This window comes from Scyliorhinus torazame, chromosome 9, assembly GCF_047496885.1.
Source record: "Scyliorhinus torazame isolate Kashiwa2021f chromosome 9, sScyTor2.1, whole genome shotgun sequence".
NCBI lineage: Eukaryota > Metazoa > Chordata > Chondrichthyes > Carcharhiniformes > Scyliorhinidae > Scyliorhinus > Scyliorhinus torazame.
The window spans coordinates 185,122,316-185,149,597 of NC_092715.1; the positions used below are offsets into that span (position 1 = coordinate 185,122,316).

Below are 27,282 nucleotides of genomic sequence, written 5' to 3' on the forward strand. Positions count from 1 at the left end.
AGTAGATGGTGGACAAACTTTGCGAGGTCAGAAGGTGAGTTACCTGCTGTAGGATTCCTAGCCTTTGACCTGCCCTGGTAGCCACAGTATAAAAATGACTAGTTCAGTTTCTGATCAATGTTAACCCCCAGGATGTTGATTGTGGGGGATTCAGCGATGATAATGCCATTGAATGTCAAGGGGCGATGGTTAGATCCTCTAGTAGGAGATGGTCATTGCCTGACACTTGTGTGGCGTGAATGTAACTTGCCACTTGTGAGCCCAAGCCTGGATATTGTCCAGGTCTTGCTGCATTTGGACACTGCTTCCTTATCTGCGGAGTTGTGAATGGTGCTGAACATTGTGCAGTCATCTGCAAAGATCCCCACTTCTGACCACCTGATGGAAGGCAGGTCTTGAAGCAGCTGAAGATGGTTAGGCATAGAGTACTAGCCTGAGGAACTCCTGCAGTGATGTCTTGGAGCTGAGCTGATTGACCTCCAACCACCACAAACATCTTCCTTTGTGCCAGGTATGACGCCAACCAGCAGAGTTTTTCGCCTGATTCCCATTGACTCCAGTGTAGCTAGGGCTCCTTGATTCCATACTTGGTCAAATGCTGCCTTAATGTTGAGGGCAGTCACTGTCTCCTCACCTCTGGCATTCAGTGCTTTTGTCCATGTTTGAACCAAAGCTGTCACGAAGTCAAGTGCTGAGTGACCCTGGCAGAATCCATCCTGACTGGACATGCTCATTGTTGTTTAAATTAATTTTCTAGGGATTATACGACTTCAAAAACTAATCTCTGGATATTTACACAATACAAAACATCAACTGACTCTTCCCTTTAGGCTTGACTAGTTAAACTTTGGAATACTGGTTAAATAGAGGGGGTAAGAGTTCTTGGGGATCTTCCTCAAAGATAAATGTTCAACTTGGCCCTGCATCTTTAACTACAGTCAACAGTAATTGAACATTATCGCTTGTTAACTTATGGCAAACATGTTTATTTTTCCTGCTAGCTAATGCTACCTGTCTAGCGTCAGACTTTATCTGTCATGATGGACAATGTGTGCCTAGTAAGTGGCAGTGTGATGGTAAGGCTGACTGCAAAGATGGATAGATGGATCTGATGAAGCGCCAGATGTCTGTCGTAAGTACCTTCCACTTGAGCTGGGTGAGATTTAAAGTTCAGTACTGTTGTGGGCTTAACTGCAAAGGTCAATCACTGTTCATCAATAAATATCAGTATGACTTTATCTGGTTTTCTTTCTACAAAATATTATATTGGAGACACCATTTCAAACTTGGTCTACTTTAATCTGTTGTGAAAGGGCATTTCTGCTCTAGGTGGAATCTATTGATTTGCACTGAATTTTACCTACTGGACTTCTTGCTGTTCAACTAGCTTTAACATTAGCACACTTCTAATTTGATCAATAATGGGCAGAAAGATGGATGTGAGTATTTTGCTATTTAAAAAAACAACTTCCGATGCGACAGAAGAGGGATGAGCCATCTCAATGTTTCATTTAATTTGGAATGGATGGGAACTAAAACTGAAAAGTGTATAAAACACAAACTGATTCACTACCTATTTTACGTCTGGCAGCAAATCAACAGTCATGATGCTGGGATCCAAGGCTTTTAAGGGTGCATGATCAAAGTTAAATGGATGGACTTTCTGGTGGAAACCTGGGTCCATACCGGTTGAGCACTTTGTACAAATCTTTTTACTGGAGGTCTTAATCTCAATTGTTTTAATAAACCATTACTGTAGTTGTATTTCTGCAACAAATATGGAATAGCTGTTTAATAGTAATTTTAAAACCTTTCTATTTCAGACACAAAAATCTGTCACATGAATGAAATCAGCTGTGGGTCTGGATCTCTTCAGTGTATTCCTGTAAATTGGAAATGTGATGGAGAAAAGGATTGTATTACTGGCAGTGATGAAGAGAACTGTGGTAGGTTAATATGTAACTAAGGTTTAAACTTGTCTAAGCAGTCAAACATTCCAGCAAGGTGGGGAAGTTTAGACTAAGAAAATGCATTATACGAGTTGAGATATTGGAGATTTTAAACTGCAGGTAGGCTTCACCCGATACCGGCGTTATGTAGTTACATTGTGTACCTTGTGTTGCCCTATTATGTATTTTCTTTTCATGTACTTAATGATCTGTTGAGCTGCTTGCAGAAAAACACTTTTCACTGTACCTCTGTACACGTGACAAACCAAATCCAATCCAAGATCTCCAGCTAACCATAGCCCAGGCTCTTGCTTGGTTCTGCACATGCTTAATTAACTAGGATTTTAAAATTGGTATTTTAGTTACTGTAATGTGGTGCTGACCATTTTGTCACCAGCTCTAGCTCCTACTCAACATAGCACTAACTAGTTTCATCTGCTGTCAGATCCTCTTGGTAAAGCATCACCTTGCTGAATAACCCATTGTCTGAAATATGTAGAGCAAATTTGTTTACTTGGACAAAGTTGATTTTTAGGCTGACTTGTGTTCCACCATTGTGGAGAATCTGCAATGAAAACAGAAATCTGGAAATACTCCTAGTCTGCGGCCTTTGAAGTGAAACTGCAGGCCAGAACTGAGGAAATCACCTGAAACTCTTGGCATCTGTGGACCTGCTGACTGTTTCTAGCATCTGCAGTATTTTGCTTTTGGATTAGTTGAGAATTTCTGGGTGCATTATCGAATGAGTGGCCATGATCCCCATTCATCCAAATAATTGGTACTGTCACCATTGGGTGGTGGGGTGTAGTGTTGTTTTTAAGAAATGTAATGTGGAAAAATTAGTAACTTAATAGTGGTTCAGTGTGCTAAGCAAAACTTCAATAGCCTTACTGTTCATAGTATTTTGATCAATGAGATAAGTCAAGGGTATAGACATTTAACAGTCCATTTGAATAAAATATTTTTCAGGCAACCTCACTTGCAGTTCCAGAGAGTTTACCTGCTCCAGTGGTAATTGTATTTCCAGAGCATTTATGTGCAATGGGGAAGATGACTGTGGTGATGGAAGTGATGAAAGGGATTGTGCTCCACCTATCTGTCACCCACATGAGTTTCAGTGCAATAATTCTAGATGCATTCCTATGGATTGGGTGTGTGACGCCAATGCTGATTGTGCTGACCAGTCTGATGAATTGCCAGACCGCTGTGGACATATCATTCCTCCTCCTGTGACTTGTTCTCCTGGTGATGTTCCATGTGATTCTGGTGAATGCATTCACAGTAAATGGTACTGTGATGGTGATACCGACTGTAAAGATGGAAGTGATGAAGTTAATTGTCGTAAGTAGTTGTCTGTCTTTGCTCTGTACTTTCCATAAATTTGCCAGCCAATTGTGACCGGCGCTCTGGCGGAGGAAAATGTAACCCCAATCACCCAAGGATAACAGTCGGCTAAAATATATTTGTCACCGTTTGCAGTGCAATCTGCCAAACTCCTCTTAATTTGCATGCTCCCCTTAATGTTTAAAATTATGGTAACTATCCTAAATTGTACTTGATTTTAGAGTTGAGGGGTGCAGCTTTTGAAAGGTAAAGCTAATTTTCTTTTAATGATCTCAATCCATCTACCTGCAGAATCGCTAATACACTTTCTCAGGTTTAATAGGTAATTCTGTCCATCTGTATGACCTCTAAATACCTGCAGAATTGCCAATATTTTCCCCTCTATTTAATAGGTAATTCTATCCCTTTGTATGATCTCTATATAAATAGCTTTCTGGTACTTGAGCTGTAATATACAGCTGTAATATTTTCCAATGCCCACAATTTTTGGGGTTGATAACAAAAACTATTTTAATTTTTGGCTTTCTCCAAAAACTATTCTAGATTCTTTTGGAACCTTTTATTTTCCCGTACGTAAATGAGATTTGGATTGTGCTTTTGTGTACCTAACTACCCTTGTAACAATCGAGTTTTAAATTGGAACACTATCTCTCTCCAGCTCAGCTCAATTAGCTGGCTGTTACAATTGCTGGTTCAGGTTACATAATAGTCTCTTATTTTAGCCCAGTTCTCTGAAATCCAAACCCTCAACTTAGTTGCATGAGCCTATACAATGCCTATAACCGAAGTAAAATTAATCTTTTTCTAATAAGCTGCCTTTGTTTGTTAATTCCGAGAATTCACCTGAACCACTGGATGTGGCACTTGTGTACGGTATTTCCAATATTCAGTCATGTGTCAAGGGCAGCACATTAGCACAGTGGTTAGCACTCTAGCTTCACAGCACCAGGGACCTGGGTTCAATTCCCTGATTGGGTTACTGTCTGTGCAGAGTTAGCAGTTCTGCCCGGTCTGTGGTTTTCTTCCAGTTGCTCTTCCTCCCATGTCCTGAAAGACGTGTGTTAGGTGAATTTGACATTCTGAATTCTCCCTTTGTATACCTGGCACTGTAATGTGGCGACTGGGGATTTTCACTAACTTCTTTGCAGTGTTAATGTCAGCCTACTTGTGACTAATTATTTATAGTGGAAACCCAAATTGAGCCTTTTTTCACATCTGCAAGAGACTGTGGCTCTGGCATTCTCTGCTAAGTGGAGAGCTCTTGGATTTAGGGCAAGTTCTCTTCGCTCCTGTTAACAGGGTACATAAGAACATGAGAACTAGGAGCAGGCCATCTGGCCCCTCGAACCTGCTCCGCCATTCAATGAGATCATGGCTGATCTTTTGTGGACTCGGCTCCACTTTCCGGCCCGAACACCATAACTTTTAATCCCTTTATTCTTCAAAAAACTATCTACCTTTATCTTAAAAACATTTAATGAAGGAGCCTCTACTGCTTCACTGGGCAAGGAATTCCATAGATTCACAACCCTTTGGGTGAAGAAGTTCCTCCTAAACTCTGTCCTAAATCTACTTCCCCTTATTTTGAGGCTATGCCCCCTAGTTCTGCTTTCACCCGCCAGTGGAAACAACCTGCCCACATCTATCCTATCTATTCCCTTCATAATCTTATGTTTCTATAAGATCTCCCCCCCCCCCCCCCTCATTCTTCTAAATTCCAACGAGTACAGTCCCAGTCTACTCAACCTCTCCTTGTAAACAAACCCCTTCAGCTCTGGGATTAACCTAGTGAATCTCCGCTACACCCCCTCCAGTAAGGAGACCAAAACTGAATACAATACTCCAGGTGTGGCCTCACTAACACCTTATACAATTGCAGCATAACCTCCCTAGTCTTAAACTCCATCCCTCTAGCAATGAAGGACAACATTCCATTCGCTGCCTTAATCACCTGTTGCACCTGTAAACCAACTTTTTGTGACTCGTGCACTAGCACACCCAGGTCTCTCTGCACAGCAGCATGTTTTAATATTTTATCATTTAAATAATTTCTTTAGCTGCTATTCCTACCAAAAATGGATAACCTCACATTTGTCAACATTGTATTCCATCTTCCAGACCCTAGCCCATTCACTTAGCCTATCCAAATCCCTCTGCAGACTTCCAGTATCCTCTGCACTTTTTGCTTTACCACTTATCTTAGTGTCGTCTGCAAACTTGGACACATTGCCCTTGGTCCCCAACTCCAAATCATAAATTGTGGGCCCAACACTGATCCCTGAGGGACACTACTAGCTGCTGATTGCCAACCAGAGAAACACCCATTAATCCCCACTCTTTGCTTTCTATTAATTAACCAATCCTCTATCGATGCTACTACTGTCTCCTTAATGCCATGCATCTTTATTTTATGCAGCAACCTTTTGTGTGGCACCTTGTCAAAGGCTTTCTGGAAATCCAGATATACCACATCCATTGGCTCCCTGTTATCTACCGCACTGTTAATGTCCTCAAAACAATTCCACTAAATTAGTTAGGCACAACCTGCCCTTTATGAACCCATGCTGCGTCTGCAGCTCTTTCTTCCTTGATAGATTCCAGCATCTTCCCTACTACCGAAGTTAAGCTCACTGGCCTATAATTACCTGCTTTCTGCCTACCTCTCTTTTTAAACAGTGGCGTCACGTTTGCTAATTTCCAATCCACCAGGACCACCCCAGAGTCTAGTGAATGTTGGTAAATTATCACTAGTGCATTTGCAATTCTCCATGCCATCTCTTTTAGCACTCTGGGATGCATTCCATCAGGGCCAGGAGACTTGTCTACCTTAAGCCCCATTAGCTTGCCCATCACTACCTCCTTAGTGATAACAATCCTCTCCAGGTCCTCTCCTGTCATAGAATTGAGGCTATCAGTCACTGGCATATTATTTGTGTCTTCCACTGTGAAGACCGACCCAAAAAACCTGTTCAGTTCCTCCGCCATTTCCTTATCTCCCATTATTAAATCTCCCTTCTCATCCTCTAAAGGACCAATATTTACCTTAGCCACTCTTTTTTGTTTCATATTTGTAGAACCTTTTACTATCTGTTTTTATATTCTGAGCAAGTTTACTCTCATAATCTATCTTACTCTTCTTTGTAGCTTTTTTAGGAGCTTTCTGTTGCCCCTAAAGATTCCCCAGTCCTCTAGTCTCCCACTAATCTTTGCCACTTTGTATGCTTTTTCCTTCAATTTGATGCTCTCCCTTATTTCCTGAGATATCCACAGTCTATTTTCCTTCTTTCTACCGTCCTTTTTTTGTTGGTATAAATCTTTGCTGAGCACTGAAAAATTGCTTGGAAGGTTCTCTACTGTTCAACTGTTTCACCATAAAGTCTTTGCTCCCAGTCTACCGTAGCTAGTTCTTCTCTCATCCCAGTGTTAGTTCCCCTCTCATCCCATTGTAATCTCCTTTATTTAAGCACAAAACGCTAGTGTTTGATTTTACCTTCTCTCCCTCCATCTGTATTTTAAATTCCACCATAATGATCACTCCTACCGAGAGGATCCCTAACTATGAGATCCTGAATCAATCCTGTCTCATTACACAGGACCAGATCTAGGACCGCTTGTTCCCTCGTAGGTTCCATTACATACTGTTCTAGGAAACTATCGCGGATACATTCTATAAACTCCTCCTCAAGGCTGCCTTGACCGACCTGGTTAAACCAATCGACATGTAGATTAAAATCCCCCATGATAACTGCTGTACCATTTCTAAATGCATCAGTTATTTCTTTGTTTATTGCCTGCCCCACCATAATGTTACTATTTGGTGGCCTACAGACTACCCCTATCAGTGACTTTTTCACCTCGTTATTCCTGATTTCCACCCGAATGGATTCCACCTTATCCTCCATAGCACCGATGTCATCCCTTGCTATTGCCCGGATGTCATCCTTAAATAACACAACCACACCACCTCCCTTTCCATTCACTGTCCTTCCGAATAGTTTGATACCCTTGGATATTAACTCTCAGTCGTGACCATCCTTTAACAATGTTTCAGTAATGGCCACTAAATCATAGTCATTCACGATTTGCGCCATCAACTCGTTTACCTTATTCAGAATACTGTGAGCATTCAGGTAAAGTACACTTATGTTGGCTTTTTTAACCTTCGTTTTGAATCTTAACACCTCGATCAGTAACCTCCCCCCAAGTTATATTTCCTCATAACTTTTCTAATTTTCCTTGTCGTTGAACCCATATCTTCATGACCTGCCGCGTCGCTTACCATTAATGTTTTTACTTCCAGTTTTATTCCTTTTAGTATTACTAGACCTATTCACTGAACTCTCCTCAGTCACTGTGCCTTGTACTGTCGCCCTTTTTTGATTTTTGACTACGGCTTCTCTACCTTACACTTTCCCCCTTACTACCTTTCATTTCTGTCCCTGTTTTACTATCTTCCAACTTCCTGCATCGGTTCCCATCCCCCTGCCACATTATTTTAAACCCTCCCCAACAGCTCTAGCAAACCCCCCCCCCCCCCCAAACAAGGACATCGGTTCCAGTCCTGCCCAGGTGCAGACCGTCTGGTTTGCACTGGTCCCACCTCCCCCAGAACCGGTTCCGATGCCACAGGAATTTGAATCCCTCCCTCTTGCACCATCTCGAGCCACGCATTCATCCTAATCTATCCTGACATTCCTACTCTGACTAGCTTGTGGCACTGGTAGCAATCCTGAGATTACTACCTTTTTTGAGGACCTACTTTTTATTTAACTCATAACTCGTTGAATTCAGCTTGTAGGACCCCGTCCTGTTTTTTACCTACATCGTTGCCTATGTGCACCATGACAGCTGGCTGTTTTTTCCCCCCCTCTCCCAAATGTTCTGCAGCTGCTCTGAAACATCCTTCACCCTTGCACCAGGGAGGCAACATACCATCCTGGAGTCTCAATTGCGTCCGCAGAACCACCTGTCTATTCCCCTTCTGATTGAATTCCCTATCACTATAGCCCTGCCATTCTTCTTCCTGCCCAGCTGCGCAACAGAGCCAGCCACAGTGCCATGAACCTGGCGGCTGCTGCTGCCTTCCCCTGGTGAGCCATCTCGCTCAACAGTATCCAAAGCGGTATATCTGTTTTGCAGGGAGATGACCGCAGGGAACACCTGCACTGCCTTCCTACTCTTGCTCTGTCTTTTGGTCACCAATTTTCTATCTCCCTTAGTAACTTTCACCTGCGGTGTGACCAACGCGCTAAACTTGCTATCCACGACGTCCTCCGCATCGTGGATGCTCCAAAGTGAGTATCTGCAGCTCCTGTTAGACCGCTTGACGGCTCTGCAGCTCCAGAGCTGTCAAGCGGTCCAACAGGAATGAAGCTTCGACATTTCATGATGCTATGCATGGTCAATTCCAGCCCCACTTGTCCTGGGGTTACAAATTCCCAAGTCTTTGGCCCTTGGCTGCCCAATAATTACAATCACCAAGTTTATAAGTTGAAACACAATTGCTGTTTGCTTTTAACCAGAATAATTTAATATGCAGTAAATACAACTGGCTAACAAGCCACTACACACTTTACTGTCCACAGCACCACAAACCTGGGTGGAAAGGAGTAAAGTCCAAAATGCTTGTCTCTGATTTACAGCTGATGATCAACTTTGCAGAGTTTTGTTCATCATTCAGAATCCTGGTAGTTTAGAAAGAGAATGCAGTACTCTCCTTATCGAACTGGGCCTTCAGCTTGAGGTACACCTCGAGGTGCACATTCAGGCCTGGCCTATGTGGTGATGTGCATCAATGTAAATGCATGTAGGCTAGCTAGACACTAGAGGGAGCACGAGACATCACACACACACATACACTACACCAATAGATCAAGTAGATAGGACACGACCAATAGACATTCACAATACACGAGGTGACACGGCCACGGGGGCATTACACCAACCCATATATAAAGGACACCACACACGATCTGCCTCTTTCCAGTGGAGACAGTCGGTGAGTACAGAGACAGGGTTGATTCAATATTACACCCACCACGTGGATTGCAGCAACTGGTTAGTCAGTCTGGGTAGCTATAGTAGGATTAGCAGTAGTGTCTAACCCGAATAATAGAAGTGTAAATAGTTTAATAAACGTGTTATCTCCACGTCTGAAGCTTCCTTTGTCAAGTGTACCACAAGGAAGCCTCTTGTGTTACACCTACAACATAAATCAGCCTATATCTTTCTGGCAGGACACTTTATTTCACATTAAATCTTCCTTTCAGCTCTTTGACATCTGGCTTCTGCAGACTTGAGGGAATGGCCCCAAGACCTGCTGGGGGAGTTGGCCTTCGGTGTCCTTCTGAAGAGGATGTGCTGGATCTTTTTGGATAGTTAGTTAGAACTCCATCCAGTCTGTCGGAATCAAAAGTGAAATCAAGCTGGAACCTCAACATTCCAGTAGGATCAGACCCAATCACCACCTGTTACCCAGCAGAGCACGGTCTTTTGGGTCAATTCATTAGCCATCAGCCAAGTCGATGATGATAATCACTTATTGTCACAAGTAGGCTTCAATGAAGTTACTGTGAAAAGCCCCTAGCCTGTTCGGGGAGGCCGGTATGGGAGTTGAACCCACGCTGCTGGCCTTGTCCTGCATTACAAGCCAGCTGTTTAGCCAACTGCTAAACCAGTCCCTATCAACAGTCATCACTAATGGTGGCCAGTCTGCAATCAACAGTCTAAACCAGCAACTTTCCGGATTCTTCCTGGTTAATTAAAGGCACAGGCCATTGATTCCTTCTGCTTGAATTGAGGGTACAGGCTGCCTTGACGACATCCATAAATCATCTGCAGATCAAAAAACGAGGGGAAATAAGGGAGTAAACAGCAAGAACCCTTACAATATCTACAAATGTCAACATTCTGGTGGTATGAATAACTTGAACCTCTTTTTTTATTTCAGCACCACGAAAATGTAATCCAGGTAATTTCCAGTGTGGTGATGGCTCCTGTATTCCTGGCAATAAAATATGTAATGGATTTTGGGACTGTACTGATGGCAGTGATGAAGGCATTTGCAAAAGTGGTAGGTTTATAATTTGCTGAAATAACTGCCAATGTTTCAGGTAATTCAAAGCTTTTTTACATTGTTCTCTTTTACAATTAGAATGCACAGGACTCAACGATTTCAAATGCCAAAGTGGGGAATGCATAAATGTGTCTCTAGTGTGTAATCGGCATCCAGACTGCATGGACCAGAGCGATGAATCCCTTAAAGAATGCAGTAAGTTTAATTGTTTGCAGGCTTCACACTTTGGTGGTGATGATTCCTAAATCTAATTAGTCAGTGTACACAGGCCATGCTCCTCGCCCTTCTAACAAAGCCTTGCACAAGTCCAGTATGTGTGATGACTGTTGTGATGTCGGAAATGTTGCAGCCAACTTACACAGCAAGCTCTCACAAATGGCAAAGACCAAATTATGTGTAAAGTAATTCTGATCTGGGGAGGGGGGGGGGGGAGAAAGAGGGTGGAGGTGGAAAGCAATGACCAGGATATTTTGAGGGATGCTTTTGCTCTTTGAAATAGTTTCATGGGACCTTCACACCACACCTACCGAGAGCACAGATGGACCCCTAGACCCTGAATATAGGCCTTGACTCTGGTGATCGGAAATGGTCTTAAGATGCAACTGTCTCCATTCCTATATTGTTTCGTGATTAAGCTCATTGTCACTCTAGACCTAAGTGACATTTTCGTGTCGGAATTGTGCGTTTAGCAATTCCTTTAATTCAAATGAGGCACTGATAATCAAGGGAGAGCTCTTACTCAAAATCTCAGAATTTTAGAACTCATAGAATTCCAACAGTGCAGAAGGAGGGCATTCAGCCCATAGTCTGCACCAACCCTTGAAGAGCACCCTACCTCGGCCCACTTCCCTGTCCTATCCCCACCTAACCGTTGGACACTTAAGGGGCAGTTTACCATGGCCAATCCACCTAACCTGCACATCTTTGGACTGTGCGGGGAAAACTGAGCATGGGGTGGACTGTGCGGGGAAAACGGAGCATGGGGAGAAATTAACTCCAGTCACCCAAGGTCAGAATTGAACCCAGTTCCCTCTTGTTGAGGCAGCAGTACTAACCACTTGACGCTGTATATGCTCTTGGTGCTCATCCTTTCCCAAGATTGAAAGTTAATTTAAAAAGCCTTCAAGTGCTGATGGCTGAAATTGAGGCTTTCCACAGTAAATTAAATGATCCAATCTATTGAAGAGTACTGTGCTTTGAATTATTTGGTCTCTATGCAGGTTGTAGTCTGAATCCTGAATTGGATTGTGAAGCTACTTGCTCTAACTTCAAGGAACACCCTGCTCCCTTCTAATTTTCAGTTGTCCACTGGACTGGGACATTAAGCAGTTTTTATGTTAAATACCTGTGCCATTTCCTAGATTGCATTGAAGACTTGAGTGAATTTTGTTTTGAGTATGCCTCAAGACTGTTCTAATATACACGTTCCATACACAGGAACATGAAACATAGAGTAGGCCATTTGGCCCCTTTGAATCTGCTCTGCATTCCAGTCTCCCAGGGTAGAGAATTCCAAAGATGCACCACCTTCTCACTGAAGCAATTTTGCCTTCTCTCAGTCCTACTTAAATGGTCTACTTTTGAGATTATGCCCACTGGTTCTAGGACGCCCAGCTAGAGGAAACATCCTTTCTGTATCTAGCTTGTTTTTAACTTTTTAAAAAATGGTATACTGAGGTTACTTCCCATTCTTTTCTCTCTCGCAAACACTGGTCCTGTCTCTTCAGTGTCTCCTCACTGGAAAATTCCAGTGAACCTTCATCAAACTGCCTGAAGGGCAGATCTCTCTTTTGGTAAGATCTCTTTTTGGTGAGGAGACCAAAATGTTTACACAACACTTGGGTGCAGTCTCACCTAAGCTCCATACAACTGCAGCGAGACCACTCTACTCCACTACCACTACTCAAAATCGTCTTGCGATAAAGACCAACATACCGCTTGCCTTCCTAATTGTTTAATGCACCTGCATATCAGCTGACTCATGAAAACCAAGATGTCTCTTTCAATCTCATTTTAACAAATACTGTTTCTCTGACAAGTGGGTAATCGTTTCCACATTCCATCTGCTGTGTTCTTGCCCACTCACTAAGGCTAGATCAAAGCCTCTTTGCAGTAAACTCTCATTCTCTCAATTTTTATCAGAAAATTTGAAAATATTACATTTGGTTCTCCCATTCAAATCATTGATCTAGATTGTGAATAAGCACTGGCCATTGCAGCATCCCACTAGTCACCGCTTGGCAGCCTGCGAATGACCTATTTATTCCTACTGTATAAACAGTCTCCAATCCATGCCAGTGTACCCCCCCTGGCCAACCCCATGTGCTCTAATTTTGCTTACTACCCTATTGGGGATCTGCTAGCTCAGTTGGCTGAACAGTCACTCAACAGCATAGGTTGAATCCCTGTACTGAGGTTATTCATGAAGGCTTCTCAAACTTACCCCTTGCCTGAGCTGACCCTCTGGTTAAATCACCACCCTTGCAACCTATGGTCCTCTGGGACTGTGGTTACATTTACATTTTTAATCTGTGGGACTTTGTGCATTTGGATTTTAAGGCCTTGATTTTTTTTTAAAAAACACCCATTTCTCATCTGTTCTAAACTCGCAACTGTTTTTTATAACCTTTCCCTTAATGTTAACAACTTATATCATTTTTGAAATGTTGTGGTAGCATATCCTTTAAGAGATTCTGCTAGCATGTCTGTGTATTTCCCCTCTTCCTTTGATTTAATGGGATTACATTTGCTGCCTTCTAATCAGTAGAAACAATTCCAGAATAGATTTGGAAAATGATTGCTAATGTATCACATCTCTAAAGCCACCTCCTTCACCCTGGGATGGAGATCATCAGGTCCAGTCCCATTGTCTCTAGTACACTAACACTACAGGTCCTCAATCTTGCTGGTCCTTGGTTCTGTCACATTTGAGGGAGGCTTTGTCTTCCTCCATGAAGATGAGGCTTGAGGGACCAAATGGCCTACTCCTATTTTTGTTAACTCCAGTTTTTTAAAAATCCTTTACAATTTGTTTATTGACCACCAACTGGAATATTGGATGATCACAGACTGCATTCTTCCCTATTCGAGCCTTAAACACTTGTGATTTGCATTGTCTGTGCTAGTTCATTGTATCTTGTAATATGTAAATTCAGTGTAGAGAGGCATCCCTCAAACTTGAGCCTACTGATTCTTCTAGACAACCTCCAATTTTAACCATTTGGGCTTCTTGCAATTTCCACAGCTCTGAATGCCTGACCTTATCCTTTTTACAATTGGCTTAATGTTGGAAGCGTTCCAGGCATCCATGTGATCCTGAAATTGATGGCAGAACACACTTTTGTGGTTGCAGATATGGTTGTGTTTGAGTAGCTATCCATATTGGACAACTAGAATTGAGACTGATAAATGCTGAAGTCTTGACTATCATTCAAACCTGTTTGGCATTGAATTACAGTAATCCTTAACCATATTTATTATTGTAAAGTCCTGTTTTATTTTATTCTGAACATTTAAATTGTTGTGGTTGGATTTCCTGTCTTGCATTAGTTATTTAAGAAAATCCTGACCTCCACGGATATGACTGTCATGACTGTCATTAACTTGCCTTGCATTTTGACTGCACATATACATTTAAAAACTAGTAATGAAGCTAAAGGTTTGAATTTGTATCTATTTCGTATAATTCTCCAATTCAATTCTGACATGTTTCGACTGGGGAGGTGGTGATTTGACATCTGTATTTTTGTCTTTGCAGATGTGAATGAATGTTTAATGAACAATGGAGGATGTTCTCACATCTGCACTGATCTTCTTATTGGTTACAAATGTGGATGTCCAACAGGCTTTCACTTGTCTACAAGGACTTGTGTAGGTAAGAAACCTTTTTTTAAAGAAGAAAAGAAACAACGGCTTATGGAAAATGGTCACCTTCAATGATTGTCATGAAATTGCTTATTTCTTTTCCAGACATTGATGAATGTCAAACATCTGAAACCTGCAGTCAAATTTGTATCAATTTAGAAGGGAGCTACAAATGTGAATGCCACCAAGGATATCATATGGATCCAGTGAATGGAGTGTGCAAAGCAGTTGGTAAGTACAACAAAGTTTCTTAAACTGGAGATTAATAGAGATCTTCAATCTCTATATGTATAGCCTGGCACTTGGGTGCATAAACTTAAGACTGGATAAGTTTCAGGACATCCTTTTTTAAAAAATCTGTGGGTTGGAGCGGAATTGACCACACTTTACAGCTACATGTAGGGTAGAATGTCTGCAAGGGTTCTGGAGAGCAGTTGGGAATATTGGAATAATATTTTTGGACTTTTAAAATGCTGTTCCTAAACCAATTTAGAATGTGAAGGTTTTGAGTTGCTTTTGGCTCTTTATGCTGGTTCTTATAGTTATTAATGTGCATAGGAAAAGAGCCTTATTTGATCTTCACAAATCGCCATGACATCCGGAAGCTTGGACTGCAGCATCGTGAGTACACTCAGGTGGCAATGCAACTGAGAAATGTTGTAGCACTGGATGCTGATATTGCTGAACAGACCATATTCTGGGCTGACTTGGACCAGCAGGCAATTTTCAGGTAATGAAGTGTTGTGTATAATCCTAGCTTACTGAAAAATTATTCTGAGGTTTTACAGTGTCCTGAACTAAAATATCTCCTCATCTGGATTTCCTTTTGTTTGACACATGTGGGAAATTGAATCAAGATCCCACCTTTTTTTCAAATTCATTTTACAATAATACGATCCCAGATCAGAGACTAAACACCAATTGCCAAGATACTGGACAGGAACGCTATTTACATTTTTTTAAAAATTTGTAACTTGAAAGGATACTTCACTTCTGGAGTAATTCTGACAAGGCTATGGGAGAACTTCATTAACACAGTATTAAACTGCCTCAACATCATGACCAATGTTTAACAATAAAATGAAAGGGAACAACTTCTAGCTGTAGCTTCTCTATCTCCAATCAAGCAAACCCCATCACCACTTTAGGACTGCTGCCTAGTGGTGCCGAGGACCTGGGTTCGATGCCGGGTCACTGTCTGTGTGGAGTTTGCACATTCTCCCAGTGTCTGAGTGGGCTTCTCTCCCATAACTGAAAGATATGCAGGATAGGTGGATTGGCCATGCTTAATTGCCCCTTAATTGGATTTTTAAAAAAAAACCTCACTGGTCAAAAACCACAAGTTAGTAAACACAGAATTATTTGCCAGCCTCTGGATATTTTCAAAGCCTGCTTTAAGAGGGAGAGGTGTCTGAAGTGTTGGGTGCTCTGAGATACAGACGAACCAACACGGTTGCGATTGGTACAATGCAGTTTTATTCCTTTAAACTATTTATATAACAAACTTGGTACTCTGCACGTGGTGACTGAGTGTGTCTGGCTCGGAGGTCCTTGCCCTGTGCCGTCTCCTGATGGACTGCCCAGGAAGTGTTGTGTTTCTTGTTTTGTACTGTGTATGTTCTTGTCTGTGATTGGCTGTCGTGTTGTGTGTGCTAATTGGTCCGTTGCTCTGTCTGTCATTATGTAGGTGCTGTGATGTTCACTTGAGTATCATGACCGTGTCCTGTCCAGACATTCTGCAGATTCTTAAATGTGTCGGGCTACTGCCTAACTTTTTTTTAAAATAATATTTTATTGAAAATTTTTGGTCAACCAACACAGTACATTGTGCATCCTTTACACAACATTGTAACAATACAGATAATAATGACCTTGTTAAAATTTAAACAAAAACAACCACAAATAAATAAATATTAAATAACAAAAAAAAAAAAACTAGCCCTAATTGGCAACTGCCTTGTCTCAGGCCACCCCCCCCCCCCCCCCCCCAAGTCCTGGGCCGCTGCTGCTGCCTTCTTTGTTCTCCCCTATCTATCTTTCCGCAAGATATTCGACGAACGGTTGCCACCGCCTAGTAAACCCTTGAGCCGACCCCCTTAGGACGAACTTAATCCGCTCTAACTTTATGAACCCCGCCATATCATTTATCCAGGTCTCCACCCCCGGGGGCTTGGCTTCTTTCCACATTAGCAATATTCTGCGCCGGGCTACTAGGGACGCAAAGGCCAAAACATCGGCCTCTTTCGCCTCCTGCACTCCCGGCTCTTGTGCAACCCCAAATATAGCCAACCCCCAGCTTGGTTCGACCCGGACTCCTACTACTTTCGAAAGCACCTTTGTCACCCCCATCCAAAACCCCTGTAGTGCCGGGCATGACCAAAACATATGGGTATGATTCGCTGGGCTTCTCGAGCACCTCGCACACCTATCCTCCACCCCAAAAAATTTACTGAGCCGTGTTCCAGTCATATGTGCCCTGTGTAATACCTTAAACTGAATCAGGCTTAGCCTGGTGCACGAGGACGACGAGTTTACCCTGTTTAGGGCATCTGCCCACATCCCCTCCTCAATCTCCTCCCCTAGCTCTTCTTCCCATTTCCCTTTTAGTTCGTCCATCATAGTCTCCCCTTCGTCTCTCATTTCATATATATATCCGACACCTTACCGTCCCCCACCCATTTCTTTGAGATGACTCTGTCCTGCACCTCTTGTGTCGGGAGCTGCGGGAATTCCCTCACCTGCTGCCTCGCAAAAGCCCTCAATTGCATGTACCTGAATGCATTCCCTTGGGGCAACCCATATTTCTCGGTCAGCGCTCCCAGACTCGCAAACTTCCCATCCACAAATAGATCTTTCAATTGTGTTATACCTGCTCTTTGCCACATTCCATATCCCCCATCCATTCCCCCCGGGGCAAACCTATGGTTGTTTCTTATCGGGGACCCCCCCAGTGCTCCGGTCTTTCCCCTATGTCGTCTCCACTGTCCCCAAATCTTCAGTGTAGCTACCACCACCGGACTCGTGGTATAGTTCCTTGGTGAGAACGGCAATGGGGCTGTCACCATAGCCTGCAGGCTAGTCCCCCTACAGGACGCCCTCTCTAATCTCTTCCACGCCGCTCCTTCCTCCTCTCCCATCCACTTACTCACCATTGAAATATTAGCGGCCCAATAATACTCACTTAGGCTCGGTAGTGCCAGCCCCCCCCCTATCCCTACTACGCTGTAAGAATCCCTTCATCACTCTGAGTCTTCCCGGCCCAAACAAAACCCATGATACTCTTTTCTATCCTTTTGAAAAAAGCCTTCGTGATCACCACCGGGAGACACTGAAACACAAAAAGGAATCTCGGGAGGACCACCATCTTAACCGCCTGCACCCTCCCTGCCATTGACAATGCTACCATATCCCATCTCTTGAAATCTTCCTCCATCTGTTCCACCAACCGCGTCAAATTTAGCCTGTGCAATGTGCCCCAATTCTTAGCTATCTGGATCCCCAGGTAACGAAAGTCTCTTGTTACCTTCCTCAACGGTAGGTCTTCTATTTCTCTACTCTGCTCCCCTGGATGCACCACAAACAGCTCACTCTTTCCCATGTTCAATTTATACCCTGAAAAATCCCCAAACTCCCCAAGTATCCGCATTATTTCTGGCATCCCCTCCGCTGGATCCGCCACATATAGTAGCAGATCATCCGCATATAAAGATACCCGGTGTTCTTCTCCTCCCCTAAGTATTCCCCTCCATCCCTTGGAACCTCTCAGCGCTATCGCCAGGGGCTCAATCGCCAGTGCAAACAGTAATGGGGACAGAGGACATCCCTGCCTTGTCCCTCTATGGAGCTGAAAATATGCCGATCCCCGTCCATTCGTGACCACACTCTCCACTGGGGCCCTATACAACAGCTGCACCCATCTAACATACCCCTCTCCGAACCCAAATCTCCTCAACACCTCCCACAGATAATCCCACTCCACTCTATCAAATGCTTTCTCGGCATCCATCGCCACTACTATCTCCGTTTCACCCTCTGGTGGGGCCATCATCATTACCCCTCCGTATGTTCGTGTTCAGCTGTCTCCCCTTCACAAACCCAGTTTGGTCCTCATGAACCACCCCGGGACACATTCCTCTATTCTCATTGCCATTACCTTGGCCAAGACCTTGGCATCTACATTGAGGAGGGAGATTGGTCTGTAGGACCCGCATTGTAGCGGGTCCTTTTCCTTCTTTAAGAGAAGCGATATCGTTGCTTCTGACATAGTCGGGGGCAGTTGTCCCCTTTCCTTTGCCTCGTTGAAGGTCCTCGTCAGTAGCGGGGCGAGCAAGTCCAAATATTTTCTGTAAAATTCAACTGGGAATCCGTCCGGTCCCGGGGCCTTTCCCGTCTGCATGTTCCTAATTCCTTTCACCACTTCTTCTACCGTGATCTGTGCTCCCAATCCCATCCTTTCCTGCTCTTCCACCTTGGGAATTTCCAGCCGATCCAAAAACTCCATCATTCTCTCCCTCCCGTCCGGGGGTTGAGCTTCATACAATTTTTTATAAAATGTCTTAAACACTTCATTCACTCTCTCCGCTCCCCGCTCCGTCTCTCCATCTTCGTCTCTCACCCCCCCTATTTCCCTCGCTGCTCCCCTTTTCCTCAATTGGTGTGCCAGCAATCTGCTCGCCTTCTCTCCATATTCATACTGTACACCCTGCGCCTTCCTCCATTGTGCCTCTGCAGTGCCTGTGGTCAGCAAGTCAAATTCCACATGCAGCCTTTGCCTTTCCCTATACAGTCCCTCCTCCAGTGCTTCCGCATACTGTCTGTCCACCCTCAAAAGTTCTTGCAACAACCGCTCCCGTTCCTTACTCTCCTGCTTCCCTTTATGTGTCCTTATTGATATCAGCTCCCCCCTAACCACCGCCTTCAATGCCTCCCAGACCACTCCCACCTGAACCTCCCCATTGTCATTGAGTTCCAAGTACTTTTCAATGCATCCCCTCACCCTTAAGCACACTCCCTCATCCGCCATTAGTCCCATATCCATTCTCCAGGGTGTTTCCTCCCCTATCTCCAAGTCTACCCAGTGTGGGGCATGATCCGAAATGGCTATAGCCGTATATTCCGTTCCCCTCACCCTCGGGATCAATGCCCTACCCAACACAAAAGTCTATGCGTGAATAGACTTTATGGACATAGGAGAAAAACGAGAACTCCTTACTCCTAGGTCTACTGAATCTCCACGGGTCCACCCCTCCCATCTGCTCCATAAAATCCTTAAGCACCTTGGCTGCTGCCGGCCTCCTACCAGTCCTGGACTTCGACCTATCCAGCCTTGGTTCCAACACAGTGTTAAAGTCTCCCCCCATTATCAGCTTTCCGGTCTCTAGGTCTGGGATGCGTCCTAGCATTCGCCTCATAAAATTGGCATCGTCCCAATTCGGGGCATACACGTTTACCAACACCACCATCTCTCCCTGTAATTTGCCACTCACCATCACGTATCTGCCCCCGTTATCCGCCACTATAGTCTTTGCCTCGAACATTACCCGCTTCCCCACTAATATAGCCACCCCCCTGTTTTTCGCATCCAGCCCCGAATGGAACACCTGCCCTACCCATCCTTTGCGCAACCTAACCTGATCTATCAGTTTCAGGTGCGTTTCCTGTAACATGACCACATCTGCTTTAAGTTTCTTAAGGTGTGTGAGTACTCGTGCCCTCTTTATCGGCCCGTTAAGCCCCCTCACGTTCCACGTGATCAGCCGAGTTGGGGGGCTTCCCACCCCCCCCCCTTGCCGGTTAGCCATCTTTTTCCAGCTTCTCGCCCAGTTCCCACGCGGCTGTATTTCTCCCAGACGGTGCCCCCCCGCCCATCCTTTCCCGCACCCACTCCCCCCTTTCCCCAGCAGCAGCAACCCAGTAATTCCCCCCTTCCCCCCCCCCCCCCCCCCGCTAGACCCCCCCCGCTAGCGTAATTACTCCCCCCCATGTTGCTCCCAGAAGTCAGCAAACTCTGGCTGACCTCTGCTTCCCCCCGTGATCACGGCTCGCCCCGTGCAGCGCCCCCTCTTTCCTGCTTCTCTATTCCCGCCATAATTATCATAGCGCGGGAACCAAGCCCGCGCCTCTCCCTCGGCCCCGCCTCCCATGGCCAACGCCCCATCTCCTCTCCCTCCCCACCTCCCCCCATCACCTGTGGGAGAAAGAAAAGTTACCATACCGCAGGATTAATCATACAATCCCTCTTCGCCCCCCCCCCCCCCCCCCCCCCACTCGTCCCACCACTTTGTCCAAACGTTCATTTTCGTAGTCCAATCATTCCAATTTTTCTTCTACAATAAAAGTCCACGCTTCATCCGCCGTCTCAAAGTAGTGGTGCCTCCCTTGATATGTGACCCACAGTCTTGCCGGTTGCAGCATTCCAAACTTTATCTTTTTTTTGTGAAGTACCGCTTTGGCCCGATTAAAGCTCGCCCTCCTTCTCGCCACCTCCGCACTCCAATCTTGATAGACGCGGATCACCGCGTTCTCCCATTTACTACACCGAGTTTTCTTCGCCCATCTAAGGACCATTTCTCTATCCTTAAAACGGAGAAATCTCACCACTATGGCTCTGGGAGCTTCTCCTGCTCTCGATCCTCGCACCATAACTCGGTATGCTCCCTCCACCTCCAACGGACCCGTCGGGGCCTCCACTCCCATTAACGAGTGCAGCATCGTGCTCACATATGCCCCGACGTCCGCCCCCTCCACACCTTCAGGAAGGCCAAGAATCCTCAAGTTGTTCCTCCTTGCGTTATTTTCCAGTGCCTCCAACCTCTCCACAGATCGTTTCTGGTGTGCCTCCTGTATCTCCGACTTCACCACCAGGCCCTGTATGTCGTTTTCATTCTCTGCTGCTTTCGCCTTCACGACCCGAAGCTCCTGCTCCTGGGTCTTTTGTTCCTCTTTCAGCCCTTCAATCGCCTGTAATATCGGGGCCAACAACTCTTTCTTCATTTCCTTTCTTATCTCCTCCACGCAGCGTTTCAAAAACTCTTGTTGTTCAGGGCCCCATATGAAACTGCCACCTTCCGACGCCATCTTGGTTTCTGCTTGCCTTCCTTGCCGTTGTTCCAAAGGATCCGCTGCAATCCGGCCACTTTCCTCTCCTTTTTCCATCCGTGTCCAGGGGGAACACCCTTCTGGTTTACCGCACGGTGTTTTCAGCCGTTAAAATTGCCGTTGGGGCTCCTATCAAGAGCCCAAAAGTCCGTTTCACAGGGAGCTGCCGAAACGTGCGACTCAGCTGGTCATCGCCGCACCCGGAAGTCTGCTACTGCCTAACTTGACAGCATTTTGCAAAAGTTGTTGTTAGCTACCAGCTCCCAGAAACTGACTGCTACAGACTTGGTTCCTCATCAATTACATGCCCTGTCCATTCCAATCCAATGATGTACAAATTTAAATACTCTATCTAATCCCCAGAAATCCAAAAACCCTTTCTGCCCCTCCTTGCAAACATGAGCATGGCTTGAAAGAATAATCTCTCGCTTACAGTATATTGATTGCATCTCCCACAGGCACCAAGTCTGTCTTTTAAACCAAGATTTTTTAAAAAAATTACTGCAACATGCATGCCTTTAACCTTTTTTATTTAATAAATTTTATTGAGAATTTTTGGTCAACCAACACAGTACATTGTGCATCCTTTACACAATATTATAACAACACAAATAACAATGACCTATTTTATAAACAAAATGAATAAATAATAAATAACAAATGAAAACTAACCCTAATTGGCAACTGCCTTATCACAAGTAACACTCTCCAAAAATATAATTTAACAGTCCAATATATAATTATCTGTCGCAACGAACTATACATATTATACAGTATATATTAACAACCCTGAGAGTCCTTCTGGTTCCTCCTTCTCTCCCCCCCCCCCCCCCCCCCCCCCCGCGGATCCTGGGCTGCTGCTGCTGCCTTCTTTTTTCCATTCCATCTATCTTTCTGCGAGGTATTCGACGAACGGTTGCCACCGCCTGGTGAACCCCTGAGCCGACCCCCTTAGAACGAACTTAATCCGCTCTAGCTTTATAAACCCTAACATGTCATTTATCCAGGTCTCCACCCCCGGGGGCTTGGCTTCTTTCCACATTAACAATATCCTGCGCTGGGCTACTAGGGACGCAAAGGCCAAAACATCGGCCTCTCTCGCTTCCTGCACTCCCGGCTCTTGTGCAACCCCAAATATAGCCGACCCCCACTACTTTTGAAAGCACCTTTGTCACCCCCATCCAAAACCCCTGTAGTGCCGGGCATGACCAAAACATATGGGTATGATTCGCTGGGCTTCTCGAGCACCTCGCACACCTATCCTCCACCCCAAAAAATTTACTGAGCCGTGCTCCAGTCATATGTGCCCTGTGTAATACCTTAAACTGAATCAGGCTTAGCCAGGCACACGAGGACGACTGGTTTACCCTGCTTAGGGCATCTGCCCACAGCCCCTCCTCGATCTCTTCCCCCAGCTCTTCTTCCCATTTCCCTTTTAGTTCATCTACCATAGTCTCCCCTTCGTCCCTCATTTCCCTATATATATCTGACACCTTACCATCCCCCACCCATGTCTTTGAGATCACTCTGTCCTGCACCCCTTGTGTCGGGAGCTGCGGGAATTCCCTCACCTGTTGCCCCGCAAAAGCCCTCCATTGCATATAACCTGAATGCATTCCCTTGGGGCAACCCATATTTCTCGGTCAGCGCTCCCAGACTCGTGAACTTCCCATCCACAAACCGATCTTTCAGTTGCGTTATTCCTGCTCTTTGCCACATTCCATATCCCCCATCCATTCCCCCCGGGGCAAACCTATGGTTGTTTCTTATCGGGGACCCCCCCAAGGCTCCAGTCTTTCCCCTATGCCATCTCCACTGTCCCCAAATCTTGTGTAGCCACCACCACCGGGCTTGTGGTGTAGTTCCTCGGTGAGAACGGCAATGGGGCTGTCACCATAGCCTGTAGGCTAGTCCCCCTACAGGACGCCCTCTCTAATCTCTTCCACGCCGCTCCCTCCTCCTCTCCCATCCACTTACTCACCATTGAAATATTAGCGGCCCAATAATACTCACTTAGGCTCGGTAGTGCCAGCCCCCCCCTATCCCTGCTACGCTGTAAGAATCCCTTCCTCACTCTCGGTCTTCCCGGCCCCCACAAAACCCATGATGCTCTTTTCAATCCTTTTTATAAAAAAAAAAAAAAGCCTTCGTGATCACCACCGGGAGGCACTGAAACACAGAGGAATCTCGGGAGGACCACCATCTTAACCGCCTGCACCCTCCCTGCCAGTGACCGGGATACCATATCCCATCTCTTGAAATCCTCCTCTATTTGTTCCACCAACCGCGTTAAATTTAACCTATGCAATGTGCCCCAATTCTTGGCTATCTGGATCCCCAGGTAACGAAAGTCCCTGGTTACCTTCCTCAACGGTAGGTCCTCTATTTCTCTACTCTGCTCCCCTGGATGCACCACAAACAACTCATTTTTCCCCATGTTCAATTTATACCCTGAAAAATCCCCAAACTCCCCAAGTATCCGCATTATTTCTGGCATCCCCTCCGCCGGGTCTGCCACGTATAGTAGCAAATCGTCCGCATACAAATATACCCGGTGTTCTTCTCCTCCTCTAAGTACTCCCCTCCACTTCTTGGAACCCCTCAACGCTATCACCAGGGGCTCAATCGCCAGTGCAAACAATAATGGGGACAGAGGGCATCCCTGCCTTGTCCCTCTATGGAGCCGAAAATATGCAGATCCCCGTCCATTCGTGACCACGCTCGCCATCGGGGCCTTATACAACAGCTGCACCCATCTAACATACCCCTCTCCAAAACCAAATCTCCTCAACACCTCCCACAAATAATCCCACTCCACTCTATCAAATGCTGTCTCGGCATCCATCGCCACTACTATCTCCGTTTTCCCCCTCTGGTGGGGCCATCATCATTACCCCTAACAGCCTCCGTATATTCGTGTTCAGCTGTCTCCCCTTCACAAACCCAGTTTGGTCCTCGTGGACCACCCCTGGGACACATTCCTCTATTCTCATTGCCATTACCTTGGCCAGGATCTTGGCATCTACATTTAGGAGGGAAATGGGTCTATAGGACCCGCATTGTCGCGGGTCCTATTCCTTCTTTAAGAGAAGCGATATCGTTGCTTCAGACATAGTCTGAGGCAGTTGTCCCCTTTCCTTTGCCTCCATTAAAGGTCCTCGTCAATACCGGGGCGAGCAAGTCCACATATTTTCTATAGAATTCGACTGGGAATCCATCCGGTCCCGGGGCCTTTCCCGCCTGCATGCTCCTAATTCCTTTCACCACTTCTTCTACCTCGATCTGTGCTCCCAGTCCCACCCTTTCCTGCTCTTCCACCTTGGGAAATTCCAGCCGATCCAAAAAGCCCATCATTCTCTCCCTCCCACCTGGGGGTTGAGCTTTGTATAATTTTTTATAAAATGCCTTGAACACTCCATTCACTCTCTCCGCTCCCTGCTCCATCTCTCCTTCCTCATCCCTCACTCCCCCTATTTCCCTCGCTGCTCCCCTTTTCCTCAATTGGTGTGCCAGCAACCTGCTCGCCTTCTCCCCATATTCGTACTGTACACCCTGTGCCTGTCTCCATTGTGCCTCTGCAGTGCCCGTAGTCAGCAAGTCAAATTCTACATGTAGCCGTTGCCTTTCCCTGTACAGTCCCTCCTCCGGTGCTTCCGCATATTGTCTGTCCACCCTCAAGTTCTTGCCGCAACCGCTCCCGTTCCTTACACTCCTGCTTCCCTTTGTGCCCTTATTGATATCGGCTCCCCTCTAACCACCGCCTTCAGCGCCTCCCAGACCACTCTCACCTGGACCTCCCCATTATCATTGAGTTCCAAGTACTTTTCAATGCACCCCCTCACCCTTAGACACACCCCCTCATCTGCCATTAGTCCCATGTCCATTCTCCAGGGTGGGCGCCCTCCTGTTTCCTCCCCTATCTCTAAGTCTACCCAGTGTGGAGTGTAATCCGAAATGGCTATAGCCGTATACTCCGTTCCCCTCACCTTTTGGGATCAACGCCCTTCCCAGCACAAAGTCTATTCGCGAGTAGACTTTATGGACATAGGAGAAAAACGAGAACTCCTTACTCCTAGGTCTGCTAAATCTCCACGGGTCTACACCTCCCATCTGCTCCATAAAATCTTTAAGTACCTTGGCTGCTGCTGGACTTCGACCTATCCAGCCCTGGTTCCAACACCGTATTAAAATCTCCCCCCATTATCAGCTTTCCCATCTCTAGGTCCGGAATACGTCCTAGCATCCGCCTCATAAAATTGGCATCATCCCAGTTCGGGGCATATACGTTTACCAAAACGACCGTCTCCCCCTGTAGTTTGCCACTCACCATCACGTATCTGCCCCCGTTATCCGCCACTATAGTCTTTGCCTTGAACATTACCCGCTTCCCCACTAATATAGCCACCCCCCTGTTTTTCGCATCTAACCCCGAATGAAACACCTGCCCCACCCATCCTTTGCATAGCCTAACCTGGTCTATCAGTTTCAGGTGCGTTTCCTGTAACATAACCACATCTGCTTTAAGTTTCTTAAGGTGTGCGAGTACCCGTGCCCTCTATCGGCCCGTTCAGCCCTCTCTCGTTCCACGTGATCAGCCAGGTTGGGGGGCTTCCTACCCCCCCCTTGTCGATTAGCCATCCCCCTTTTTCCAGCTCCTCACCTGGTTCCCACGCAGCTGTATCTCCCCCAGGCGGTGCCCCCCCGCCCATCCCCTCCCATACCAGCTTCCCCCCCATGTTGCTCCCAGAAGTCGGCAAACTCTGGCCGACCTCTGCTTCCCCCCGTGACCTCGGCTCGCACCGTGCGACGCCCCCTCCTTCCTGCTTCTCTATTCCCGCCATGATTATCATAGCGCGAGAACCAAGCCCGCGCTTCTCCCTTGGCCCCGCCCCCAATGGCCAACGCCCCATCTCCTCCACCTCCCCTCCTCCCCCCATCACCACCTGTGGAAGAGAGAAAAGTTACCACATCGCAGGATTAGTACATAAAACTCCTCTTTCCCCCCTTTTAACCCCCCTCTTCGCCCCCCACATTCGCCCCACCACTTTGTTCAAATGTTCTTTTTAATAACCCGCTCATTCCAGTTTTTCTTCCACAATAAAAGTCCACGCTTCATCCGCCGTCTCAAAGTAGTGGTGCCTCCCACGATATGTGACCCACAGTCTTGCCGGTTGCAGCATTCCAAATTTTATCATCTTTTTATGAAGCACCGCCTTGGCCCGATTAAAGCTCGCCCTCCTTCTCGCCACCTCCGCACTCCAGTCTTGATAAACGTGGATCACAGTGTTCTCCCATTTACTGCTCCGAGTTTTCTTTGCCCATCTAAGGACCATTTCTCTATCCTTAAAACGGAGGAATCTCACCACTATGGCTCTGGGAATTTCTCCTGCTCTCGGTCCTCGCGCCATCACTCGGTATGCTCCCTCCACCTCCAACGGACCCGCCGGGTCCTCCGCTCCCATTAACGAGTGCAGCATCGTGCTCACATATGCCCCGACGTCCGCTCCCTCCGCACCTTCAGGAAGACCAAGAATCCTCAGGTTGTTCCTCCTTGCGTTGTTCTCCAGTGCCTCCAACCTTTCCACACATCGTTTCTGATGTGCCTCATGCGTCTCCGTCTTCACCACCAGGCCCTGTATGTCGTCCTCCTTCTCGGCTGCCTTTGCCTTCACGACCCGAAGCTCCCGCTCCTGGGTCTTTTGTTCCTCCTTTAGCCCTTCGATCGCCTGTAGTATCGGGGCCAACAGCTCTTTCTTCTTTTCCTTTTTGAGCTCTTCCACACAGCATTTCAAGAACTCTTGTTGTTCAGGGCCCCATGTTAAACTGCCACCTTCCGACGCCATCTTGGTTTTTGCTTGCCTTCCTTGCCGCTGTTCTAAAGGATCCACTGCAATTCGGCCACTTTCTCCTTTTTCCATCCGTATCCAGGGGGGATTCCCTTCTGGTTTACCG

The 27,282-nt window shown here is 46.0% G+C and overlaps 2 protein-coding genes across 2 annotated transcripts in view; both read left to right on the top strand.

Annotated features, from left to right (window-relative positions):
• The window catches only part of LOC140430134 (very low-density lipoprotein receptor-like), a 53,936-nt gene extending 52,804 nt beyond the window's left edge, over positions 1–1,132 (top strand). The window contains exon 27 of the mRNA XM_072517645.1: positions 1,002–1,132. Within this exon, the coding sequence (XP_072373746.1) occupies positions 1,002–1,102 (101 nt within the window). The 3' untranslated portion in view covers positions 1,103–1,132. The remainder of the gene's footprint in view (positions 1–1,001) is intronic.
• A 697-nt stretch (positions 1,133–1,829) lies between these two features.
• Positions 1,830–27,282, top strand: part of LOC140430135 (low-density lipoprotein receptor-related protein 2-like) — an 80,692-nt gene continuing 55,239 nt past the window's right edge. The window contains 6 exon segments of the mRNA XM_072517646.1: positions 1,830–1,946; positions 2,919–3,290; positions 10,243–10,563; positions 14,126–14,242; positions 14,338–14,463; positions 14,791–14,962. Of these exon segments, the coding sequence (XP_072373747.1) occupies positions 1,841–1,946; positions 2,919–3,290; positions 10,243–10,563; positions 14,126–14,242; positions 14,338–14,463; positions 14,791–14,962 (1,214 nt within the window). The 5' untranslated portion in view covers positions 1,830–1,840.